The sequence below is a fragment of the Trachurus japonicus genome, chromosome 23 (genome assembly GCF_045865225.1).
Source record: "Trachurus japonicus isolate A0001 chromosome 23, Traja_1.0".
NCBI classification, from domain to species: Eukaryota; Metazoa; Chordata; class Actinopteri; order Carangiformes; family Carangidae; genus Trachurus; species Trachurus japonicus.
The window spans coordinates 10,834,158-10,854,476 of NC_140929.1; the positions used below are offsets into that span (position 1 = coordinate 10,834,158).

The following is a 20,319-nucleotide window of genomic DNA, read 5'->3' on the forward strand; positions in this document are numbered from 1 at the left end:
TGCCAAGAGAACCGGCTCCTCTTCTGAAATGTTCCCTGTGTCAACAGTGACCCCTGCTGAACATTTCACTACAGTGCAGTCATTGCTATTGCTACCCTAACAAGAGCCCAAACAATACTTACCTTTCAATATACAGTATATTCTTTAAAATATTGTTATGTTTTAATTGCTTAATAGCTTAATAAGTATTGTGTTTTCATTGATGTCTATATACAAGGATGTGGCCAAAACGCTATATAAAGCACACACCCCAGCCAATGTTAAGTTAAGTTGTGAATGGAAGTTTCCAGCTTAAATGTCACTAATTGCCCTGTGGTGAAAATGTATGTCGACAACAACCCAACATCGATCCAGCTTGTCTGAGTCATGTTTTAATTGCACCCGCCGTGATTGTAATTTTGAGTTTAAAAAAATAAAATAAAGCCGAAACTACACTATAACCTTTAAGTATGACTAATTTGATCTTGTCACATGATGAATTTTTATCTGATGTTTGCTTTGTTCTGAAAAATTGAGGATGTTGAATTATGAATAAACAGTTCCTTTCCCTTTTTACATTCTGACAAATGTCATTGATTTACATTTATGACAAAATCTTTTGCATTTGTATTAAAAAATTAGAATGTGATAAGCTAGTCTCCAAAACTCTTATCTCTTATTAATGCAGTGTGTTTCTCTAATAAAAGGCCTTTCTGTCCACAGTTAAAATATGCTTAATGAAAAATTGGAATAAAAATGAGTTGGTTTTCTTTTTACAAACTACTTTACTTCATTATTGACTAATTTCTAAACTAAATAAACTCTATTTAAATATTAACTTGAAAAATATAAATATAAAAAATATTCTTTTAAAATGTAGCAACTGTCAGTTGGCTATAATGCATAATTTTGTTTTAAATAGCTAAATATATGTAATTTTGTGTCTTTTTAAGGACAGGAGTTGCTGGTGAGGTTTTCAGTCAGATTTGAGGTAGACACGTTGGTTTTTCTGATCCTCAGGATCCAGTTAAGACTTGTATTGAATCAAATATTCTGGATATATTTGATTTGAGTCAAATATAACAATGATTTTTGGATGGTCGAGCCTATCCACACAGCTGTCGTGTGAGTTTTCAGTACTTCCATGATCAGGTTTTTTAAAATGAGACTGACCAACAATAGGTTTTCCGATAATCACTCGCGCCAAAAACACTACTTTAGTGTCTCTGTGTGCACTTCCTGGGGACGAGCTGCTTTTGCTGTATTTGTCTGCATATGATGCATGTCTTGCAAAATAGACTCCTGAAAAACAAAAAAAGGCAACGATGAAGGCATTCTGGTGAGGCAAGACCATATCCTGTATATTGACACACAGACAAATTAAATGTACCTTTTCCATATGCGACACCATGTTGTCCAGCTAACCGTACGTCAAAGTTATACTTGCAAATGTTGTCCACATTTTTTATATCAGTCCCATGAAAGAGTCTTCTCTCTTCAATTTCACTGGCACCTTGAATCCTCATTAATTGTCGCTTTTTGCTTTGGGACAAAAAAAAAAAAGACAATTTTGTAAAAATAAAAATAAAAAATAAAAAAAAGTAGGAAGAAAAAAATAAAGGGCTTATGTTAAAGATCTTACCAACAAAACATTTCCCAAAGGTCCAAATTCTGTATCCTGCAGATTGATACAATGGGTCTGTCCAGCAGTCCGTCTTTCTTCACATAATCTTCCACTGTTTTGTACTCAGGGGTGAGTTCACTCAGACTGATCAACTGAAATACATCAAGAGCACCCAGCTAATGTTGGAAGAAAAGAATACAAAAATACACAGTTTGACTTGCAGGGGCTGTGTCTAAAAAACCAAATCATAGCTACTTCTTTTTTGATAAACTTAGCTGACTGTGTGGCAGTGGCAACAATGTCCAAGTAAAGTAGATGGAAATTTTAGAGGAAAAAAGAGAGACAACAAGAGAGACTGTTGGACACTGGGGGAAAATAAAAGGAGTCGAAACCTGAGAAAACTCATACTATAGAAATACTTTTGTCAAATAATAGTTTGTGTTTGTTTTGAATTGAACTGTATGAATGTAGCCTATTATGTATGCACTAAGCTAAACTGGTGTTTTAAACCATTAGAAAAAAAGTAGTTTAGTACAAGAAGAGCTTTTAACTCCTACGTTTCTGTCATTGTCACCTGAAATGGGTGTGTAGGATCAACCATCTCCCAGAACACCGGAGCTGCAGTGTAACAGGAACAGCTGTGGAGGGAGAGAGAGTTTCTGTTGTGCAAGAGTTTCACTTTCATTTTGCAGGAAACTATACTGAGACTGACCGTACGCGAACTCACTGTTGTAAGGCTGTGTTATGTAACAACATTACGTATTTTAAGCTTTAATTCACCTTCTCTGAATGTTGTGGCTCCGTAGGATTCGTCTTTGTCTTCCAGTGGTGGTGTCTGTCTGTAACATTGCTGTGCAGGAACATATAAATCACATCAGACATGTTCTTTATAGGAAAATTAGGACTTAAAGTGAAAAAGAAAGTGCATACAAATACCTGAGAAGTCGATCTTGATGTGACAGTTAGATGAAGATATACTAAAACATGCTTTTGGGTCTCTTAGGTAATATTTCTCAATATTCTCACTCTGCGGGGGCTTAGTGGGATCATCCTGCAGGGTGGGCAGAAAGTAGCAGCCTGATTTATTTCATTTTTTTCAGCCAAACTTTTGTAAAAGTAAATGAAACATTGACAATGAAAAACATTTACCTCAAATTTGTGCCACCTGCCACAGTCTGCCAGGTAATACCAGCACCATGGTGAGTCCGATGTGTCCATGTATTCCACTTCCTCATTGTACCACATAGTCCAAAGAGTTATAAATGAAATTAAATCAAATCTACACAAAAGATAAATAAATGTTTCACTGACTGAAACTGATCTTGCTCTGTCTGATTTACTTTGGTAGCTATTCAGTTTGTTTGATAGGTGTATCTTCCTCATCTGTCCTCTATCATTCATAGCCACACCTTCTGATGGAGGCGGGATTTCTCAGACCACACAACTACTATTGACACAACCAGCAGTGTAAATAGACACTTGACAATCATCTTCTCTGAAAGGGTGTAACAAAAGAAAACATCTATAATGCTTATGTTGAAAATTTTTATTAGCTCAAACATGTGCAAATTACAGACACACATAAAGCTTCACACTCTCCTACTCACTCACACACACATACACTCACTCTCACACACACACACAGCTGTCGTGCCATGACCGAAGATGCTGAACAGTTTTCTTCACTTGTCTGCACTTTACGATGAGGAAATGAACGAGCTCGTCAAGTTTCAGTCTTGTACTGTTAACAATACTTTGTGGTAAATTCATGTAGACTCAGTTGCACACAGACACAGTCATACAATGGACTCAACAACTGCACACAGCAAAGCAATATTACATTGTGTGGCTATTTTCATTACAGTACTATACATGTGCTGGCTACATTAATTCATTTTTTTTTAAACATTTACACAAGGTGCAAACATTTCCTGCTTATTCCTTAGAGAACGATGTTAGCAGGTGGTGGTGATGTCACACTCGGATGATCTGAACCCACATGTGATGCTTTAACTTAAGTTCATGTCATTGTGACACAATCACAAAACCTTTCATGGAAAGGGGGAAAAGTGCACTGATGCATGGTTTTAAAAAAATAAGAGGTAGAAGTGTTTTTATGAATAAAAACAAAATAAAAAAATCCATGCCTACGTAATACACCGTACTAGGTACACACAGATGTCGATGCCACTAAAAAGACCACAGTGCTAAATGAGTGAGCAGGAACGTGTGTGTTTTTGATTTTTGTCGACATGACTTGTAAATAAGCTCATGCATGGCACTGTGGATGTAACTATGGAGGGGCTGTGGCTGATGACAGGACATCACCTATAACCTACAGGCTGCGAGTGCCGCTCTTAGTTTAAACAACAGTTATTGGACAAGCAAGCACAGATTCTGCATTGGATACAAAATTGCCACACGGACTGATCTTCGGTCAGTGTTTTCACACTTTTTTACGTCACAGAAACATTCCAGCCACAAGGTCCTGTCTTAGAACAGACTGCACAGTATACAAACTAAACAAAGTCCTTATTGTCTTCTCGATTATCCAATATCCCCAAAGGCACTTTAGATGACCCATGCTTCTGTTATGTCTTTTCCAACTCCAGCCTGTCATCTGACTCTGTATTCTAAATATTTCCATTATTTGAGATCCAGCCTCTATTTTAAAAAAAAGCCATACAGTATCTTCTCATTAGGCATCAGTAGAACTCAATCAGATACTCGGGGTAAATCTGATTGCTGTCAAAAATGACGTAAATCTTTGGGTTGGCCATATCGTCCACGCAACTGTCGTAAAAGTTGGTGAAGCTGGCGTCCTTGGAGGGCGGTCTGCAGTACATTGGATGACCCACCGTGTATTCTCCAACAAGCACTCGGGCCAGGAACATGGTTTTATAAGGTGGTTCGCTGGCAAATATTGGTGGTGCGAGTCCGTGTCTTTGCAGGGTTGTGTTGTGCTTCCCTGTGGTGTGACAGAACTTACTGGAGTATTTGGCATCCCGGGCAAAGTAGCTCCCTGGAGGAGAGAAGCGTGAGGACAACGTTAGGAATATAACGAAGAAAAAGCGTAGTGAATTGTTTCATGATGCTACATCACAACACAGAGGGATCTACCTTTGCCATAGACATCGCCATGGCTCCCTGTCAGCCGCCAGTCAAAGTTAAATGTACATATAGCTTGTATGTTGCTGTGTCCTGTGCCATGAAACAGCATTCGCTCCTCAATATCCAATGTGCGCTTGACTTTTCGCAACTGTGTTTTCTTCCTTAGGGGAGAACCAAGTAATGACAACACAACACAGAGCACGGATCAACACTTTGTTGATGGATGAGAGTATTTCTCCAAGCGACAAAGAGCTAGAGGGAGGTGCTCAAAACTACAGCATGACTGACTTTCATGGACAAAGACAACACTTTTTGTGATTTGCAGTAAATCCAATTAGATGTTTCTGCAAAGATAAGAATGCCATAACCTTGGTCTCGTATTGTTTGTTTATTTGAAGAAAAAAAAAGACACAATTTGTCTGCAGAGCTCCTGGAGAAAAGTAGCATCGTATTTCTCACAGAATATCTTATGGGCGGCAAACCAGAATCGAATCAAATTGCAATCGCCCAAGCAGAATCCTCAGCCAACCCGTGCAGTCCACTCACAACAGTACAACAACTTGTCTACCTGCAGAAGAACTCCCATAAGTCCAGGTTCTGAATCCTCTGGATGGATTTGATTGGATGGTCCATTGTCCTTTCATACAGTCTTGCTACTTCTTTAAACTCGTACGTGTCTCTGCCGAGCTGGATGAGCTGCAAAACACAACATACACAATCACATATGAGTAAAAGCATCAAAAACCGTCAAAGCTTGAAGGAGTAAAACTATGTCTTTATGTTGATTTCAATATAATACAGAAACATGCATCTTATTTTAGTTCCACTCACACTTGTAACATTTTGTTTCCATAATCCTCTAACTGACAGTGAGAGCTTTACATCTAAATACAGATTATGATAGTCTCTATGAACTTTTTGTGCAGATATTTATATCTGTAAAGGTATGTGTAAAAGTTAATTCCAACAATATGTATGTGAATATGTCAAAGCAACGTGTGTTATCTTACTCACCTGATAGGGCTCATCTGTATTGATTCTCTCCCAGTGACAAGGAACAGGCAAGGCAAGATTATCACATATAAACCTGACACATGTAAGAGAGAAAGCGAGACTGTTACAACAACATAAGACAGACAGTCATGGCATTTATTGAGTATGTGCATTCTGCAGTGTGTATTTGTGATGAAGAAAGCTTCTTTATCCCAGCTCCAAAACTGTGGGTCAGCAGCCGGGCAGCTCCATGCAGAGCCGACAGGAATCTGGGGCTTCCCCCCCGAGGATTCCTGAGGTTGGCAGATGCTTCACCTCTGACCTCTCTTATCACAAGGATGTGCTCCTTACTCCCAGACTCAACCTGATCACTATCACTTTCTTTGTGTGTGTCCACAAGATGAAGGGATGAAGTGAAGAGACGGTAAAAGGTTCACTCAAACCACCAAAGCTTACCTGAAGCCAGTTGCAGAGTGGAGGGAGCGTTTGATTGGCCTCTGCTTCCCCGTAGTGACGTTGATCTGTCGCATAACTGGCAAGGAATTCAAGCGAGATGAGACCAGAAACAGAAACTTATATTCACATACGTTTTCTAAAATGGGATTAACTCAAACACAATGTAAAGTAACCTCACTAGAATTCCACTACTACTTATATCAAAAGTCTGAATAAAATATCTTCAGTTTTACTCAGACAGTGTCATGTAAAATGTTAATCTCATCATCATACCTGAGAAGTCCAGTCTGTACGTATACTTTGCAGTATAGAACTCCATAACGCCACGTTGGTTTCTGTTGTAGCACTGCTCAATCTGAGCACTGGTCACAGAGCAGGCTGCACTGGGATCAATCTGACAGGGAGATGGAGACAAATGAATCAGTGTGTGGGAGATCTGAAAAGAGTATTCAATTAATTAGTTAGTCGATGGACAGAAAAATGAACCAGTGCACTCTCCGTTGTGAGTGTTTGATGCTTTTCTTTCTCTTATGTGATATTCTTCCCATTCTAAATATGTCACATTAGACTTGAGGAGTGCATTTTACATTTTAACGTCCTAAAGATTATCTATAACAATCATCCATAAACTATGAAAATATAAATGTAAGCATTTGTTAACAGCAGATCTAGTCTGATCCGTCCTGCAACTTTTTTTTCTTTTTCTTTAGTGACTGAGAGATTTTTCACAATTAATTATATAGATAAAATATCTGCACTGGCATTTGTGATTCAATCAAACAGATGTTTTAAATTAACATTAAGCAAGACCAAGAAAAGCAGAGAAAACCATCACATGATTGACTACACTGTTGCTTGAACCTGATGGATGTTCAACTGCACACAGTGGTCAAAGGGGGAGAGCTGAAGCGCTCAAAGCAATGGGATTCATGGTTAAGGTATCACCAAAGGGAGGGGCAGTAGGCGGGGGTGTAAAGACTGTGTGTTTGTCATGTCCCGTGAACTACCTCAAACATATGCCACACTCCACACTCAGCCAAGTAGAACCAGCACCAGTTGGGCTCTGAGGTGTCCATCTCCTCAATCTCTGTGGACTCCTCCTCTGACGATCTGATGGCTAACATAGCTAAATCTGCAAGTGATAAGTAGAAAAAAACACGCGAAAAACACTTAAGACAAATCGCAGCAACAAATCAAAGAAGGTGTAAGGTGTTGGGGTTGGAGGTGTTGGGGAGGGTGAAGGGGTGTGGGTACGTTGGGGTTGGGGTTGGGGAGGAGGGGGCAAGGTTATGTTTTTACTCGTCGGACAAACCTAACGTCAAGGAGATGTTTTTAAGCCATGGTCGTGAGGGCATTTCATCCTGTAAACAATCTCAAATAATACAGGAAGTCGCCATATCGAGCTAGCTAACATTAGCGGCTGCCGCACCCGACTCGTCTCAACTCCACGGGTGTCTTACCAGTTTTCAGCCTGTTTTCTAACTGGCTGCCTGTTCCTTATTGGGATATAAATCCTCCATGCATTATTAATAAAGCAACAGGGGGAAAAAAACTCCCGCAAAGTCGGCACGAGAATAGATGACTAACGCTGCATAACGTTTTCGTCTTACTGTGCGTTGTTTACTTTTATTTCCTGGAGCGTCAGGCACGGCACGGTAACGCGTCAGTATGACGTAACCCCGCCCCCTTTTTACTGCTCATGCAGCTCTGCAGCCCTCAGTTCGTCCTGACAGGCACTGAATCCCTGCAGAAACTCACCGCTTGTAAGTATTTAGCGTTAAACCGCACATAGACAAAGGAATTGGGATTTAAAAAGCTTGGCAATGTGTGTTGAAATAAAATAAAATAAAAATAAGTCTAATCGAGTTATAGAAACACCAGGGACGAGTTCTGTCTTGCAGCTCCAACAGGTGTTCTCTTTTAATTATGGGAGTTACCGTATGTCAGCTGCGTTTCCATTACAGATTTTCGCAAAATAAAAGCGATATTTCTGAAACTTCGAAAAAGTGCAATTGCTATTTGCGGGTGTTTCCATTGAAAGGTATTTTGCGAATGAGCCGTAATGCGTCTTGCGTTTCTATGGTGACGGCACAGCGATCTCAGCTGCTTACAGCTGTTGCTGTTATTGTTTTTAACAAAGACAAAAACAGCGCTTGATTACTGAAAGGCAAAGCCCGTGTGGCGCTGCAGCGGCCACAAATAGGGGCGCACTCACACGGGCCAGTTGTACCGTGCTGAAGCCCGAATGCCCCCCCTCCCCTGTCCCCCGCTGGCCCGCACTCACACCACCTCCAACCCAAGCTGATCAAGCACGGTCGCCTCCGTTGATGTAGAGGGACTATTTGTTTACTAACACGGCGGATGTGCGCATTAACCTGACTGCAGAAAGAACGGAGCCTTTTAAACACCAGCGGTGATGAGGCGCTGACAACAATATAGGTGGTTGTGTCCAGGAGGGAGTGGGAGCGTGGATGCGAGCCAGTCTCCTTCAACCATGCAGGGAAAAGGGGAACGATAGGAAAGGTTTTTCTAATTTATTGAGAAACAATGCCCAGGTCAGCAATGCATTACAATAAACATGTGGTTCATTTGTCCCCTAAACCAACACAGCGTGGACACACAACTCCGGTGACGTGTAGAAAAGCGAAAAAAGTGTTTCCATTACACTTTTGCGATACACGTTTGTATCGATACGTCTCAAAAACCACCTCATGAGAGCGCAAAAACTTTTTTGCGATATTTGAGAGTTTTTTCGAAATGTAGGTGTTTCCATTACCAGTTTTTAATTTCGATATTTAGGTTTTGCGCATTTCAAGGGGTAATGGAAACGCAAGGGGAGTGGTAGAGTGAGAGATCCTCGAACTTATCGCTGTGCACTGTTAGACTTCATTATAAAACATGATAATAAATAAACTATGATAATAGATAAACTGAACACTGTACTGCATCGGCAGATGTTTTTTGAGGATTATTTGATCCTGAGTAGGCTAGACTTCTTTTTTTTCTCCCAGTCTACTTTTGTCATTTCTAATGTCTCCCACACCACTGAACGCGGTCCTATGGTGGGAAAACAAAACTGTGTAGCAGCCAGGCATCCTTTAGGCCACTCCCCTGTTCACAAAAGGTCTTTACTTCAACTGCTCAGACAGTTGTGCTCGGGAAATCGGCGGGTGAGTAACAGAAATTCCAAGTCGTTTATTATTTAGAGAAATGTAATTATTTAAGTAGATTAAGTTTTCCTTTTGTTTTTTTTTTCTTCTTCAAAATATGTCTTTGAAGTTTTGATTAAATTGTTACATTCTCTTTCTGTTGGAGAGGATTTAACCAGAATAAGAGAAAAATATGATATGACAATTGTCAACAATAAACAAACAACCCCTCAAATGTCCTGTATGTGCAGGGAACAGGCTGAGAGACCATGACTGAGGAGACTGTCAAAGGAGACCCCGATAGGAATGTGGGGCCAGATGAAGGGGTCCGGCCAAGGGAGAAGTGGGCCAACAAAAAGGAGTTTATGTTATCAATGACTGGGATCCTCTTTGGCCTGCCAACTTTAGTCAGATTTCCCTATCTGATATTCAGACATGGAGGAGGTGAGGGGCAAGGTTTGAATATGTACATGTTGGCTGAAAACAAGCAGGTGCAGAGGTTGGACTTGGCAGACAGCCTAAAAACCTGTCTGTGCCTATTTACAAGTTTATTTACAACATGCACAAGCAATGATTCGTCAGTGCAACAAAGTAAGACATAGAAGAACAGACAAGAACAAGAGTTAGACAAACAGAGGAAGATGACACTCAAATTTGTAAATCTGTCACTTTGAAACACAGGGAACAGGTGATTTTATTTTATATCATTGTCCCTCCCAAAAAAATATTTTGACGTTTGTAGCCTACATAATTATTTTATGTATGGGGTCAATAAGACTTGGTGTAATTTCTGAATTCTGAATTTCTTGATCTCAGCTATTCCACTTGCAGCTAGTTACATGATCAGTTTTCTCAATAATCCTTTAATATGTAGAAGATTTGCTACTTTGCAGGATATGGTTTTACAGACGTTGTCAGTGCTAGTATAGTAACCCCTTGTTTCACATCGCCTACATTCATCTGCATCTCTTTTCAGGTTCTTTTTTGTACGCCCACTGCATCTGCCTCTTCTTCATTGGCATGCCCATGCTCTTCCTGGAGACGGCTTTGGGTCAGTACACGAGTGAGGGTGCGGTCACCGCCTGGAGGAAGATCTGCCCCATGTTTCAGGGTAAATGAAAAGGCTTGGGTATATGTTTGTTAAAGTATGATGTAAGAATTAGTTGAGAAACAAACAGGAAATGTTGTGTTTTCTTCATTGTCAATTGGAAACTAAATAGTAGGACATATAAGCTTTTTTCCCCAAACTTTGATTGTTGGCAGTTAAGTTGTGGTTTTTGTGGGGTTTTAGTAGTTCTTTTTTTTTTACTATCCCTCAAACTTGTCATGTTAAACCAAGGGGATCTATAATAACACGTAACTGTCAGAGCATATAACACATGTATGCAGTGTTGGAGCCTGGGACCCAGTCCAGCCCAGTGGAGTTGTAACTGTTGCATAACAGGATACTGTAGGACAGCGGTGAGAAACTTTCACTAACGATGTGAACATTCATTGTCTTCTGCAGGGGTTGGGATTGCATCCCAAGTGATTGTGACATATGTGAACATCTATTTCATCGTGGCATTGTCTTGGACTATCTTCTACTTTGTTAACTCATTTCGAAGTCCTCTGCCTTGGTCCACATGTGAGAACTCGTGGAACACTGGTAAGGCACATCTGTATCTTATTAGCTGTATAGAATTTAACACACACACACACACACACACACACACACACACACACACACACACACACACACTACTATGCTATAAATCTTGCTTCAGAGGAAACACAAAACATATCATCCTACACATTTTAGTATTTTTGCAGTGTGCACCATCAATATCCCTTTCTTCTTTCTTATAGAATTATGTCACAGTCATGTCAGCATCTTTGCCAACCCTCATTTGTTTCGCCCTGGTACCAACTGGTCATTTCTAAACAACCTCACTTTGCCTGAAGACCCCACATTCACAGACTACATGTATGTGTAAGTTACATCTCTGTTATTGCAGTGTACCTGGTGAACTGTCAGTAATTTTGCCATAAACACTGAACCCATCATGTTGAACCGACACATGAAAAGAATATTAAGAAATACATGATTGTCCTAGGCTTCCACAGATTTAACAGATTCAGGACACACCTCTGCTTTTATGTTTTCAGAGGAGGAGGGTCTTACATCTGTTTCTGTGATAAAAACCGACACTATTAATTGCTCCCCTGGGACAGTTTAGGGGTGAATAGTGCAGCCAGCCAGTAAATCTAGAAAACAAGTAGAGTGTCAAATTGTAGTAAATGTCAAAGGGCCAGTTATCACAAGAATACGAAGGGCCTGATTTTCTAAAGGTTTGCATGTGTAAAAACGTGTGCAAACTTGATTGCACGTGCAAACGCATGTTGAAGCTGATCTACTAACTGGTTACATCAATAATTGCATCTCTCAAACAGGCAAAATAGCACGCACAATCCATTTAGCGCGTTTTCCTTGATGAATATGCAAATATCTGTATTTTACAGATTGATCTCAGTTATTCCACTTGCAGCTAGTTACATGATCGGTTCATTTCCTCGCATCTGGGTCATTCCAGTGAACTGTAGCAGTTTTTCAGGTGTGTTAAAAGTCCTTTTAGCGCTGCTACGCACACTGCATGTCTCTCCTCCGGTGCGCTCCTCTCCTCTCCTTTCCTCTCCTCCCTCTCCAGTACCTGGCTGCTCAGCCCTAGGACCAGGACCGGGAGCTCTGGGATCTTAGTAAATCAGGCTCTGTTTGAACTGTATAGATTAAACTGCATTGTCTGTGTGATAATGTTCAAAATGAATGCACTGGAAATGTGTAAAAAAAAAAAAAAATTACACACAGTCTAAAATTATTATGTCAACTCACTCACTTTACTTACCTGCCTGCAATTTTTCCAGGAATGACACGGATACGACATCGAACGGTCCAGAACACGAGTATTATTTGTAAGTAACACACAAAACATATCCACATGCACATCCAGCATTTTTAATAATAAAAAACAACACAAAACAAAAAACAACTACTTGCCAGTAATATCATCGTCTCCAGTGAGACTCTGTTTGGGTTGAACATTCCTCAGTAATAGCTTTTAATGCTTCCCAAATACCAAGCAGTATTTTTTCTCTTGGGGTACTGAGTGATGCTAATGGTGAATCAACACAAGGTGAACCGTTCCCTCCCACACAACACAGCAGTGAAAACAAGCCAGTTACATCCCTCAGGAGCCACAAATGAACCCTCACACCACCTTATTCAACTTCCAGCTTTGATAGTTGTTGCCTAACCCTCCCCTGTTTTTTTTCTTTCAGTTTAAAGCCATTTCAACACATGGCTAGGTCTCCTCACATGATAATCCTCTGATTTGGTGTGAGAGGAGTTTGGCATATCACTTGCTATATGCATCTGTGCTACATCATAAGAACAATGTGAGCTCTTTTTCCCTGCAGTTTTTATAAAACTGAAGCCATCCAAAGTAAACTGGGCGTTGCTCACTTTTGTTGTATATGGAGGCTATAGTCACTTGTGTGTTTGTGTATGTGTGTTAACGTAATCCTATCTCTTTCTCACAGTAATCGTGTGTTAAGAGTCTCAGATGACGGGTCCCTGGGTAATGTGCACTGGGACCTGGCTCTGTGTCTCCTGCTTGCCTGGGTTATATGTTACTTCTGCACATGGAAGGGAATCAGAATCACAGGAAAGGTAAGTCTTGTTTTAGGATACAGGATATTTGGTTGCAGTCCCTCAATGCACAGTCTGCTGTCTGAAGCTCACCTTCTCTACTTTGTTATGGCAAAAATTAAATACATTGACAGTTTGGTCCTCACAAAAACCATTATCCTTATTTTCATTGTGTCAAACTACTTGCATGAATTTACATTCTGTAACTGTGTCTCTATATAGCACTTGCAAATCACTTATTAATTATTCTTGTACTCATCACGTTTGATTTAGCCTACGTAAACCTGCCGAATGTTGCCTTTCAAATTTCATTTGTGGAGACCCAAGTGTTGAGAACATCCGCACAACTCCAAAAAAGTGTTGACAGGTCCGGGTGCACAGTAAAACAACGTTACAAAAATTGTAGAGACTGGCACTCATGTGTAAGAAATATAAACAATATTTATTGTGGGCAAAAAAACATTATCAAAGGTGTGTATGTTGCTGATTTTGGTGTAAAACTGGCACGGTGTTGATAAATCTGGTGGTTGAAAACAATCATAATTTAAATGGCACGCCCCGATCTATCTATACTTTACAAGCCTTGTCCTGCTCCCTTTATTACATGGATAAACAGAAGACGAACAAAGAAGAGGAACTTAACTGACATTGCTGCATTCACAAATTATCTGTATCCTACATTTATAGAGTGATAGCTTGTGCGATTGATGAATGCGCAATCATGAGTGGATGGCGGCTTCAGATGTACAGGGGTACAATCAGTCATATTAGGAAACTTAGGCTCGGATGAATATTGAATTTATACTCACTAAGTGACCAGAAACCTAAATCATAAGATTGCTCTCTATTTGCTTGATATAGCACAGTGTGATAATATGTTTACAGCCAATTTAATTTAATTCAAGCACAAGGAAATAAGAGAATGTATTATGTCTATAACAAAAGACATACGTACTGTAAATGCATTTTAAACCATATCAAATGTTTGTGTGCATTTTTATGTTTGTAGGTGGTGTACGTCACAGCCACGCTCCCTTATGCGATACTGGTCATCTTCTTCTTCCGTGCAGTGACGCTCCCAGGAGCTGCAGCAGGCCTGAGCTATTGCTTCGCACCTGATTTCAGGCGGTGGCATGATGTCTGGGTAAGAACTTAATGGCATAATAAACTGTTTGCTTTGCTATACATACACAGTGCAGCCACTGTACTGCTGTCTGGTATATGTGACTCTCAAATCAAGTTGTCAGTGCACTTTTATTTCAACCAACAAACAAGAACATCCTCTTTATTGACCTCTCAACAGCCCTCTCTCTGTTCGCTATGTGTCTATATTCCAACAGGATGAATCCAGTGTCCTGTTAGCCCACTACTCCCACAACCCCACATTATACGTTGCCTTGACTCTTGCTTCCGATCCCATGACAGAGGCTTAAGAAGAAAAACAAACCAAGATTCATTTTTAGTGGGAAGTTTGCCAAAAAAAAAAAAACCCCAAAAAAACACTGCAACATCCTCACACAGGAGCAAAAACGCTACTCTCCAACACATCACGCGGGTAAATGCAAAAAAGCCAGTCACTAACTTGAAGCTGAAACCGTCGTCAGCCGTTTACCACCACTGCATTATTCATTCAGTCCAATGATGTCATCTCTAAACTGAAAGGGGAATAGAAAAAACATGGATTCTGGACTGCTTGGGGCGCTGTTGCACAATGAGAGCATCTGTCCAGTAAGAGAGACTTAAAAAAGGGGGTCTTTCTCCTATGGTATGGACCCCCCCATCCTCCACCATCTGCTTTTGTCTGTTTCCCTTCCTCTTGACAGTTCACGGCAAATCTCCCAGCTTCAGGGGTCACATTTTATCGCTGAAGGGTTAAGCCTCAGCATTTGACTATGGGCTGGCATGGAATGACTTCCTCTTTCTATTCGGGCATGTGTACATGCACATGTTTGCATGAATTTTCCTCTGAAAAGTGTCTACATAAAAATAATCAAAACTTTTTAAGAATGATGTTGCACAAAGATCAGAAGAAGACACTTGATTTGTGTCTTCAGTCTTTCTCTTTTGCTGGATTCCTTTGCTAATATGTTACTTGGATGCATCATGTTGAAGTATTAGCCCTTTCTTTTGTTTGAAGGCAAAATGGGACTCCTATCAGAAACTGATGTGTGCATCCTCTGTGAAACAGCTATGAAACACCCCACTGTGGGAACCATACACCGTACCCATGGAAAAACACAAGTGGGAAAACAGAGAGTAAGGCTGAAAACAGATGAAAGCAGTTATGGGACAAGAGTTAGGCAATACTAGATGCTCTTAAAAAAGAGACGTGAAAACAGACCTGTTTCTAATGAGTGTTGCTTAAGTCTCTGCTCAAACTGCACAGGAAATCACAAAGGAACTCCAGCCAACATCTGGACACTGTTACTGTATATGTGTGAATGTGTCCTCTTGTGCATTTGATTGCACCTGCATGTATGCAGGGAAGCCAAGAGGACTTTCAGATAAAGGACACAAGAGTTTCCTCTTTGTCCAGTGTCAGAGGAGGAGACTGTTTACCACAGACTTAAGGCTGAGAGTCAGCCGTTCATGCACCAGTATGTTCATCTGGAGTTTTGCCAGCTCACGCCATCGTGGTGTTTCTAATGTTAACCACATGGTGTCAGGACCAGGACCAGGACCACAACCCTCCCCCCATACACACACGGGGCACATTCTTGTAAATACAACACAAACAAAAACAGAAAAGAACACACAAACACGCACAAACACAAACATGTACGCATACATTCAGCTGACAAATGGTTGATGAGAAGCATATGGACCGGATTATTTCAACAATGTGAACTTTCAAGGTTCAACTCTCAGTTTACACATACTTACACATCTCTTACCCGCTTTAGCTTTGGACTACTGCAGTGTGTGAGGTGCTCTACACTCATGCTGTGTCCATGGGAGTATTGACTACACTAGGAAGCTACAACAAATACAACAACAACTGCTACAGGTCAGTGCCCTTACTCAAAGACATGTTGCTCTCTCCAGCTATGCACGTCCTTAATTTGTGTCCTCTTTGACAGTGCAGGCTAATGTTTTGTTTCTGTTGCAGGGATTGTTGGATACTATGTTGTCTGATTGCCGTCACCAATGTTTTTGCTTGTATCGTTGTGTTCTCAATGATGGGATTTTTGTCTGAGGAGCTCAATAGAGATATTCACGAGTTAATGTATAGCGGTGAGTCAAGTCTCCCTCTTCATTATCTAGCTTCATTATTTAGCTCTCAAAGTCATGTAGGCTTCCAAACTTAGTTGATGTGTTTATTATTTATGTTGTTGTGAATGAGGGCAGTATGGACAACAACCACTTATGTCCACAAGATGGCATCTTGTGTTAATCTTTCAGTTACTGTGGCAAGTAATATGAGGGTAAATGATGTAGACCTTTCAGAGGTCAGCATATCATTAAGGGTATGATGAAAAAAACCTTGCACAAAATTTTGTTAATTTCTTTCTGTCTGTTTTGATCTTCTATTGTGAATTTGTTTTGTTTTACCCATGAATAAATGTACTCATGTGCTTTCTACAGGGGTGGAGCTGCTCTTCATAGGTATACCCAGGGTTCTGTCAATGCTGCCTGGCTCATCTTTTTGGGCTATTCTCTTCTTCACCATGCTCTTCCTCTTGAAACTAGACAATCAGGTACTGTTGGCAATATCATACAGCACAGAACAAATCAAGGTCATATTCTAGTTACTGTACAAGACTGTAATCTCCCGCTCTGCGCCCACACAGTGTCTGTGCATGGAGACCCTGGCCACATCCATTACAGACCTGTTCCCACGTTACCTGAGGAGGCCTCTGGGCAGAGAGATACTGGTCCTGGTCATTGCTGTCGTTTCCTTCCTGCTGGGGCTGCCACTCATCACTAATGTAAAGTAAAAGCAAGTGATACAATTAGAAACGTGTAACAAGATGGCTATGTACTGAAAATGTTAAAAGTGAGTTCCTCCTTTCTGACTGACTTTTTTTCTACATGATTTTTCTGCTCATGTTTCAGGGGGGGTTTCACCTCTTCACATTAATTGATTTTGCCAGCGGCAGCAATTTTTCCATCCTTGTCATCGTTGGTCTTGAGGCTGTCATCATTTCCTGGGTCTATGGTAAGTCATGCCTTTTTGGACCAACACCAAAGTTATTTACTAACCTCAAAAAGCCTGAAAATGACTTTCTTTTAAATATCAGATCAATCTTCCAATAAGGTATAACTGATACTCCAAATTAGTATGATGCCAGTTGTCTGTGATCAACAGACAACATCCTCAGCGTGCACAACATTCAGGCCAGCTGCCAAAATGAGCTCTATAATATTTCCTCGTCTTACGTGATTCAGACTGCAGCATTTATTCCTTCATCAACTAATCTGTATCTGTATTCATCTCATCTGTCATCAAATCTGCCGATTTCTGTCTCATTCATGGAACTACTTCCGAAACAGGTTCGACAGCTGTTTTTTGCTGTTGTACACCTGTAAAATTAAAGGGAGAGTTCACCCAAAATTCAAATTTCACTCATTATCTACTCACCCTCATGTCGACTAAGGGCTGTGAGAATTTTCAGAGTCCTGCGTGCCTTCTCTGAATTATGGGGGGGTCCGTGCAGCAGTATTTGTCCATATAATGGTTATGAATGGATACCACTTTTCTTCATCCAAAAAGACACACCAAAAAACATCCAAATACCTCCATACTGCTCGTCTGTAATGTCCCTCTTGTATTGAAGCCCCAACATGAAAAATTGTTCCGCCGGTCAGTGCAAATCATGCAAGATTTTCACGCGAGATCTTCCCTTTGTCTTCCTGAGATTGGGTTTTATTTCCCTGTGTACCTTTTTTCCATTTGTTTCATTTGTGAAAGTAACTATATGTGTTAAAAGAAAGTAGTAAAAGTAACAGTAAACATGGAGTGGAAGGGTTAAGAACCATAAAGTTGAAAATAAAATGCAAATGAATCTCATTTGATTGTAGTTTTGTCCTTTGATTGACTAACGCCTCCTGTCCGTGACTGGTCTGCAGGTGCAGACCGTTTCTATGACAACATCGAGGACATGATCGGGTACAAGCCGTTCCCCGTGCTGAAGTACTGCTGGATGTTCATCATACCAGTCGTCTGCTGGGTGAGGCCTCACACCTGGGTCACGTCTCTGTCACTTGGCTCTTCTCACCTTGTGTCTCCATCTTTCCGGCTCTCTGCTTTAATGACCTACTTCCTCTCATGTTTTCATTTCTAATCATCATTTTCTTCACATTATGTCAAAGCACAGATCTTTTGCTGCCCTTCTTATCTTTACGTCTCCCTGTTTCCCTCTCTCAGACCTTTCATCTTTGCTGTGTTTAACATATTTCATTTTGCCATATCGGTAATTGTTCTTCAGAACAGAAAGTTGATTCTTAACAGGTGTCAGATAAAGGAGCATACTGGTATTTTTCTATGTTAAAGGGGAAACTATGCAAGTCCAGTCAAGTCATTTATTTAACCATCACAATTACTCCGAAGCTGTTGAATGAAGGTAAAAATCTTGCATAGTTTCTCTTTAAGCCACACACTTCAGGATTGTAGGATTGTATATAGTCACTTATACCTTTGCATACAGTATGTGCACATACCTCTCAGTGGTCAGTCCTGCTTTTTTTCTAACTGGACTGTTTCCTTTCCCCTAGCTCACACTGATGTTTGAACTGGATCAAGCTGGGGGTGTGTTTTGGTTCATTGGTGATTACATACCCAGCATTTGGTACAGCGCACTCGGTGGTGTCATACTTTGCTCTGTGCTTATTTGCATCCCAGTATTCATTTTGATTGCACTGTGCACGGTAAGTGAATTCAAAACAGTTTTAAATATAACTAAGATCAACTCTTATGTGGCTATGTTTACAACTTGTTTTCCTAAATCCAATGCAGGATGTCAACAACATGACAAGCTCATCTAAAGACCTGCGTCAGGCTCAGCCATACAGGCCGGTGCTCACGCTGTGCAAACGGGTCATCTCCGTGGGACAGCAGAGGCCGACCAGGAATGTTGAGGAAGGAAATGAGAAGCTGATGATGGAGGAAAATCACAGTGTTTGACAGTAATTAGTAACACTTAGTAGACATGCAGCAAAGTAAGGTGTTTGATGTCATCAATGAAGTTTCCAAATGTGCGACAACAGAGACACATTTTTATTATTTGCCAAATATTTACAAAAGTTTACACTCTTGGTGACTCCGGAACTCCTTTCCTGTTGTTGTTAGCACATTAGTCTTTAACCCTATTAATTTTTAATAATGAAGGGTTATAATCCACATACTCCTTTACACATATTAACCTTTGTAAGTGTTTAGCACTCCTTTAATATTCCTAAACGGTTTCAGTGCAACTCTAACTATAAACATCACCTTTTATATTCCCCTAATTTTTTTTTACCCAGAATGCAACACCACTGCCAATAGCTTCACATGCAATTTGTGTAGTAAAGCCCAATGTAGCCATCAGAAGAAGAAGAAGAAGAAAAGATACTCCCTCACTGAAATCTATGGACTTCCCCTTTAATGGAACAATAAGTTCACAAATCTGACACATTTTTTAGTTATGCTATTTTACTTACAACTCTAAATTGTAGTCACTCAGGTCAAAACTACAGTGTTAATATGAGTTAGCATAAAATGTGTATAGTATATGGATTGGTGAATTATATATATATATTTTTACTGCAATTTGTACTGTGTTTTGTATCTGAAATAAATATTGTGTTTTCTCTGTTGTATAGTACAACCACTTTATTTCACAATGGGCCCAATATCATCAATTCATTTAGTGTGTAGGCTATACTATGTAGGCTAGAGCTACACACATGGTGATGATAAACTTGATGAATCAATATGTTAAATCTCCTGGTACAATGAGTCCGTTTTGACTCTTTGCCTATTGGTTTCTGACTGAGGATCAACATTCATTAAATAATCAATAATAATAATATTGTTTTGTAGCAATACAATCAGAACAATGATGACAAAACACGATGCTTTCGAAACTAATACACAACTGATTTTATATAATTTTTACCGGAGACACATGACGACATCATGTGGAATTGCATAGCGTTCAGAGAGCCGTTTCCATGGAGGCGTCCAAGTCCATTAAACAAGACATTAACAGGAGACCGTAACAACCTCAAGATTGTTTGATCCTGACTAGACTTGTTTTTTTTGTTTCTCAATAGATTAGTTTTTCATTTTCATTACATTTTCTTTTTGGTTACATGACAGCAGGATGCCAGCTGTCTCC

General features: G+C 40.2%; 3 protein-coding genes across 4 annotated transcripts; 1 reads left to right on the plus strand and 2 right to left on the minus strand.

The window, feature by feature from the left end:
• Positions 1–452: 452 nt before the first annotated feature.
• LOC146962583 (protein mono-ADP-ribosyltransferase PARP11-like) lies at positions 453–2,969 on the minus strand. Its single transcript, XM_085769157.1, has 7 exons — positions 2,753–2,969; positions 2,540–2,654; positions 2,384–2,453; positions 2,178–2,241; positions 1,622–1,755; positions 1,370–1,521; positions 453–1,281 (listed from the first exon to the last, which is right to left on the minus strand). The coding sequence occupies exons 1-7, from the start codon at positions 2,846–2,848 to the stop codon at positions 1,007–1,009; spliced, it is 906 nt and encodes a 301-aa protein (XP_085625283.1). The 5' UTR covers positions 2,849–2,969; the 3' UTR covers positions 453–1,006.
• An 864-nt stretch (positions 2,970–3,833) lies between these two features.
• LOC146962584 (protein mono-ADP-ribosyltransferase PARP11-like) lies at positions 3,834–7,812 on the minus strand. 2 transcript variants are annotated; one of them, XM_085769127.1, is made up of 8 exons: positions 7,476–7,812; positions 7,171–7,295; positions 6,437–6,557; positions 6,164–6,239; positions 5,729–5,801; positions 5,283–5,410; positions 4,724–4,875; positions 3,834–4,625 (listed from the first exon to the last, which is right to left on the minus strand). In XM_085769127.1, the coding sequence occupies exons 1-8, from the start codon at positions 7,516–7,518 to the stop codon at positions 4,309–4,311; spliced, it is 1,035 nt and encodes a 344-aa protein (XP_085625253.1). In that variant the 5' UTR covers positions 7,519–7,812; the 3' UTR covers positions 3,834–4,308. The 2 variants fall into 2 exon arrangements, with proteins under 2 accessions (XP_085625253.1, XP_085625254.1); XM_085769128.1 differs by having other exon boundaries at positions 7,624–7,767.
• A 1,369-nt stretch (positions 7,813–9,181) lies between these two features.
• Positions 9,182–19,749, plus strand: LOC146962585 (sodium- and chloride-dependent GABA transporter 2-like). Its single transcript, XM_085769591.1, has 16 exons — positions 9,182–9,333; positions 9,564–9,756; positions 10,289–10,423; positions 10,820–10,960; positions 11,161–11,284; positions 12,214–12,261; positions 12,889–13,018; positions 14,007–14,141; positions 15,901–16,004; positions 16,107–16,231; positions 16,583–16,695; positions 16,789–16,926; positions 17,054–17,156; positions 18,068–18,168; positions 18,713–18,865; positions 18,954–19,749. Exons 2-16 carry the CDS (start codon positions 9,582–9,584, stop codon positions 19,119–19,121), a joined length of 1,893 nt encoding a protein of 630 aa, XP_085625717.1. The 5' UTR covers positions 9,182–9,333; positions 9,564–9,581; the 3' UTR covers positions 19,122–19,749.
• The last annotated feature ends 570 nt before the right edge of the window (positions 19,750–20,319 follow it).

Bases quoted from the DNA above. Each gene is read 5' to 3' on its own strand.
- LOC146962583 (XM_085769157.1), bottom strand. From the start codon at position 2,848: ATGTGGTACAATGAGGAAGTGGAATACATGGACACATCGGACTCACCA. The intron at 2,655-2,752 runs GTAAATGTTTTT...CCCACCCTGCAG, and splicing joins GCAGGTGGCACAAATTTGAG to GATGATCCCACTAAGCCCCC. The intron at 2,454-2,539 runs GTATTTGTATGC...GTTCCTGCACAG, and splicing joins CATCAAGATCGACTTCTCAG to CAATGTTACAGACAGACACC.
- LOC146962584 (XM_085769127.1), bottom strand. From the start codon at position 7,518: ATGCCCTCACGACCATGGCTTAAAAACATCTCCTTGACGTTAG. The intron at 7,296-7,475 runs GTTTGTCCGACG...TATCACTTGCAG, and splicing joins AAACATCTCCTTGACGTTAG to ATTTAGCTATGTTAGCCATC. The intron at 6,240-6,436 runs GTATGATGATGA...ATTCCTTGCCAG, and splicing joins GTACAGACTGGACTTCTCAG to TTATGCGACAGATCAACGTC.
- LOC146962585 (XM_085769591.1), top strand. From the start codon at position 9,582: ATGACTGAGGAGACTGTCAAAGGAGACCCCGATAGGAATGTGGGGCCA. The intron at 16,232-16,582 runs GTGAGTCAAGTC...TGCTTTCTACAG, and splicing joins TCACGAGTTAATGTATAGCG to GGGTGGAGCTGCTCTTCATA. The intron at 18,866-18,953 runs GTAAGTGAATTC...AATCCAATGCAG, and splicing joins TTTTGATTGCACTGTGCACG to GATGTCAACAACATGACAAG.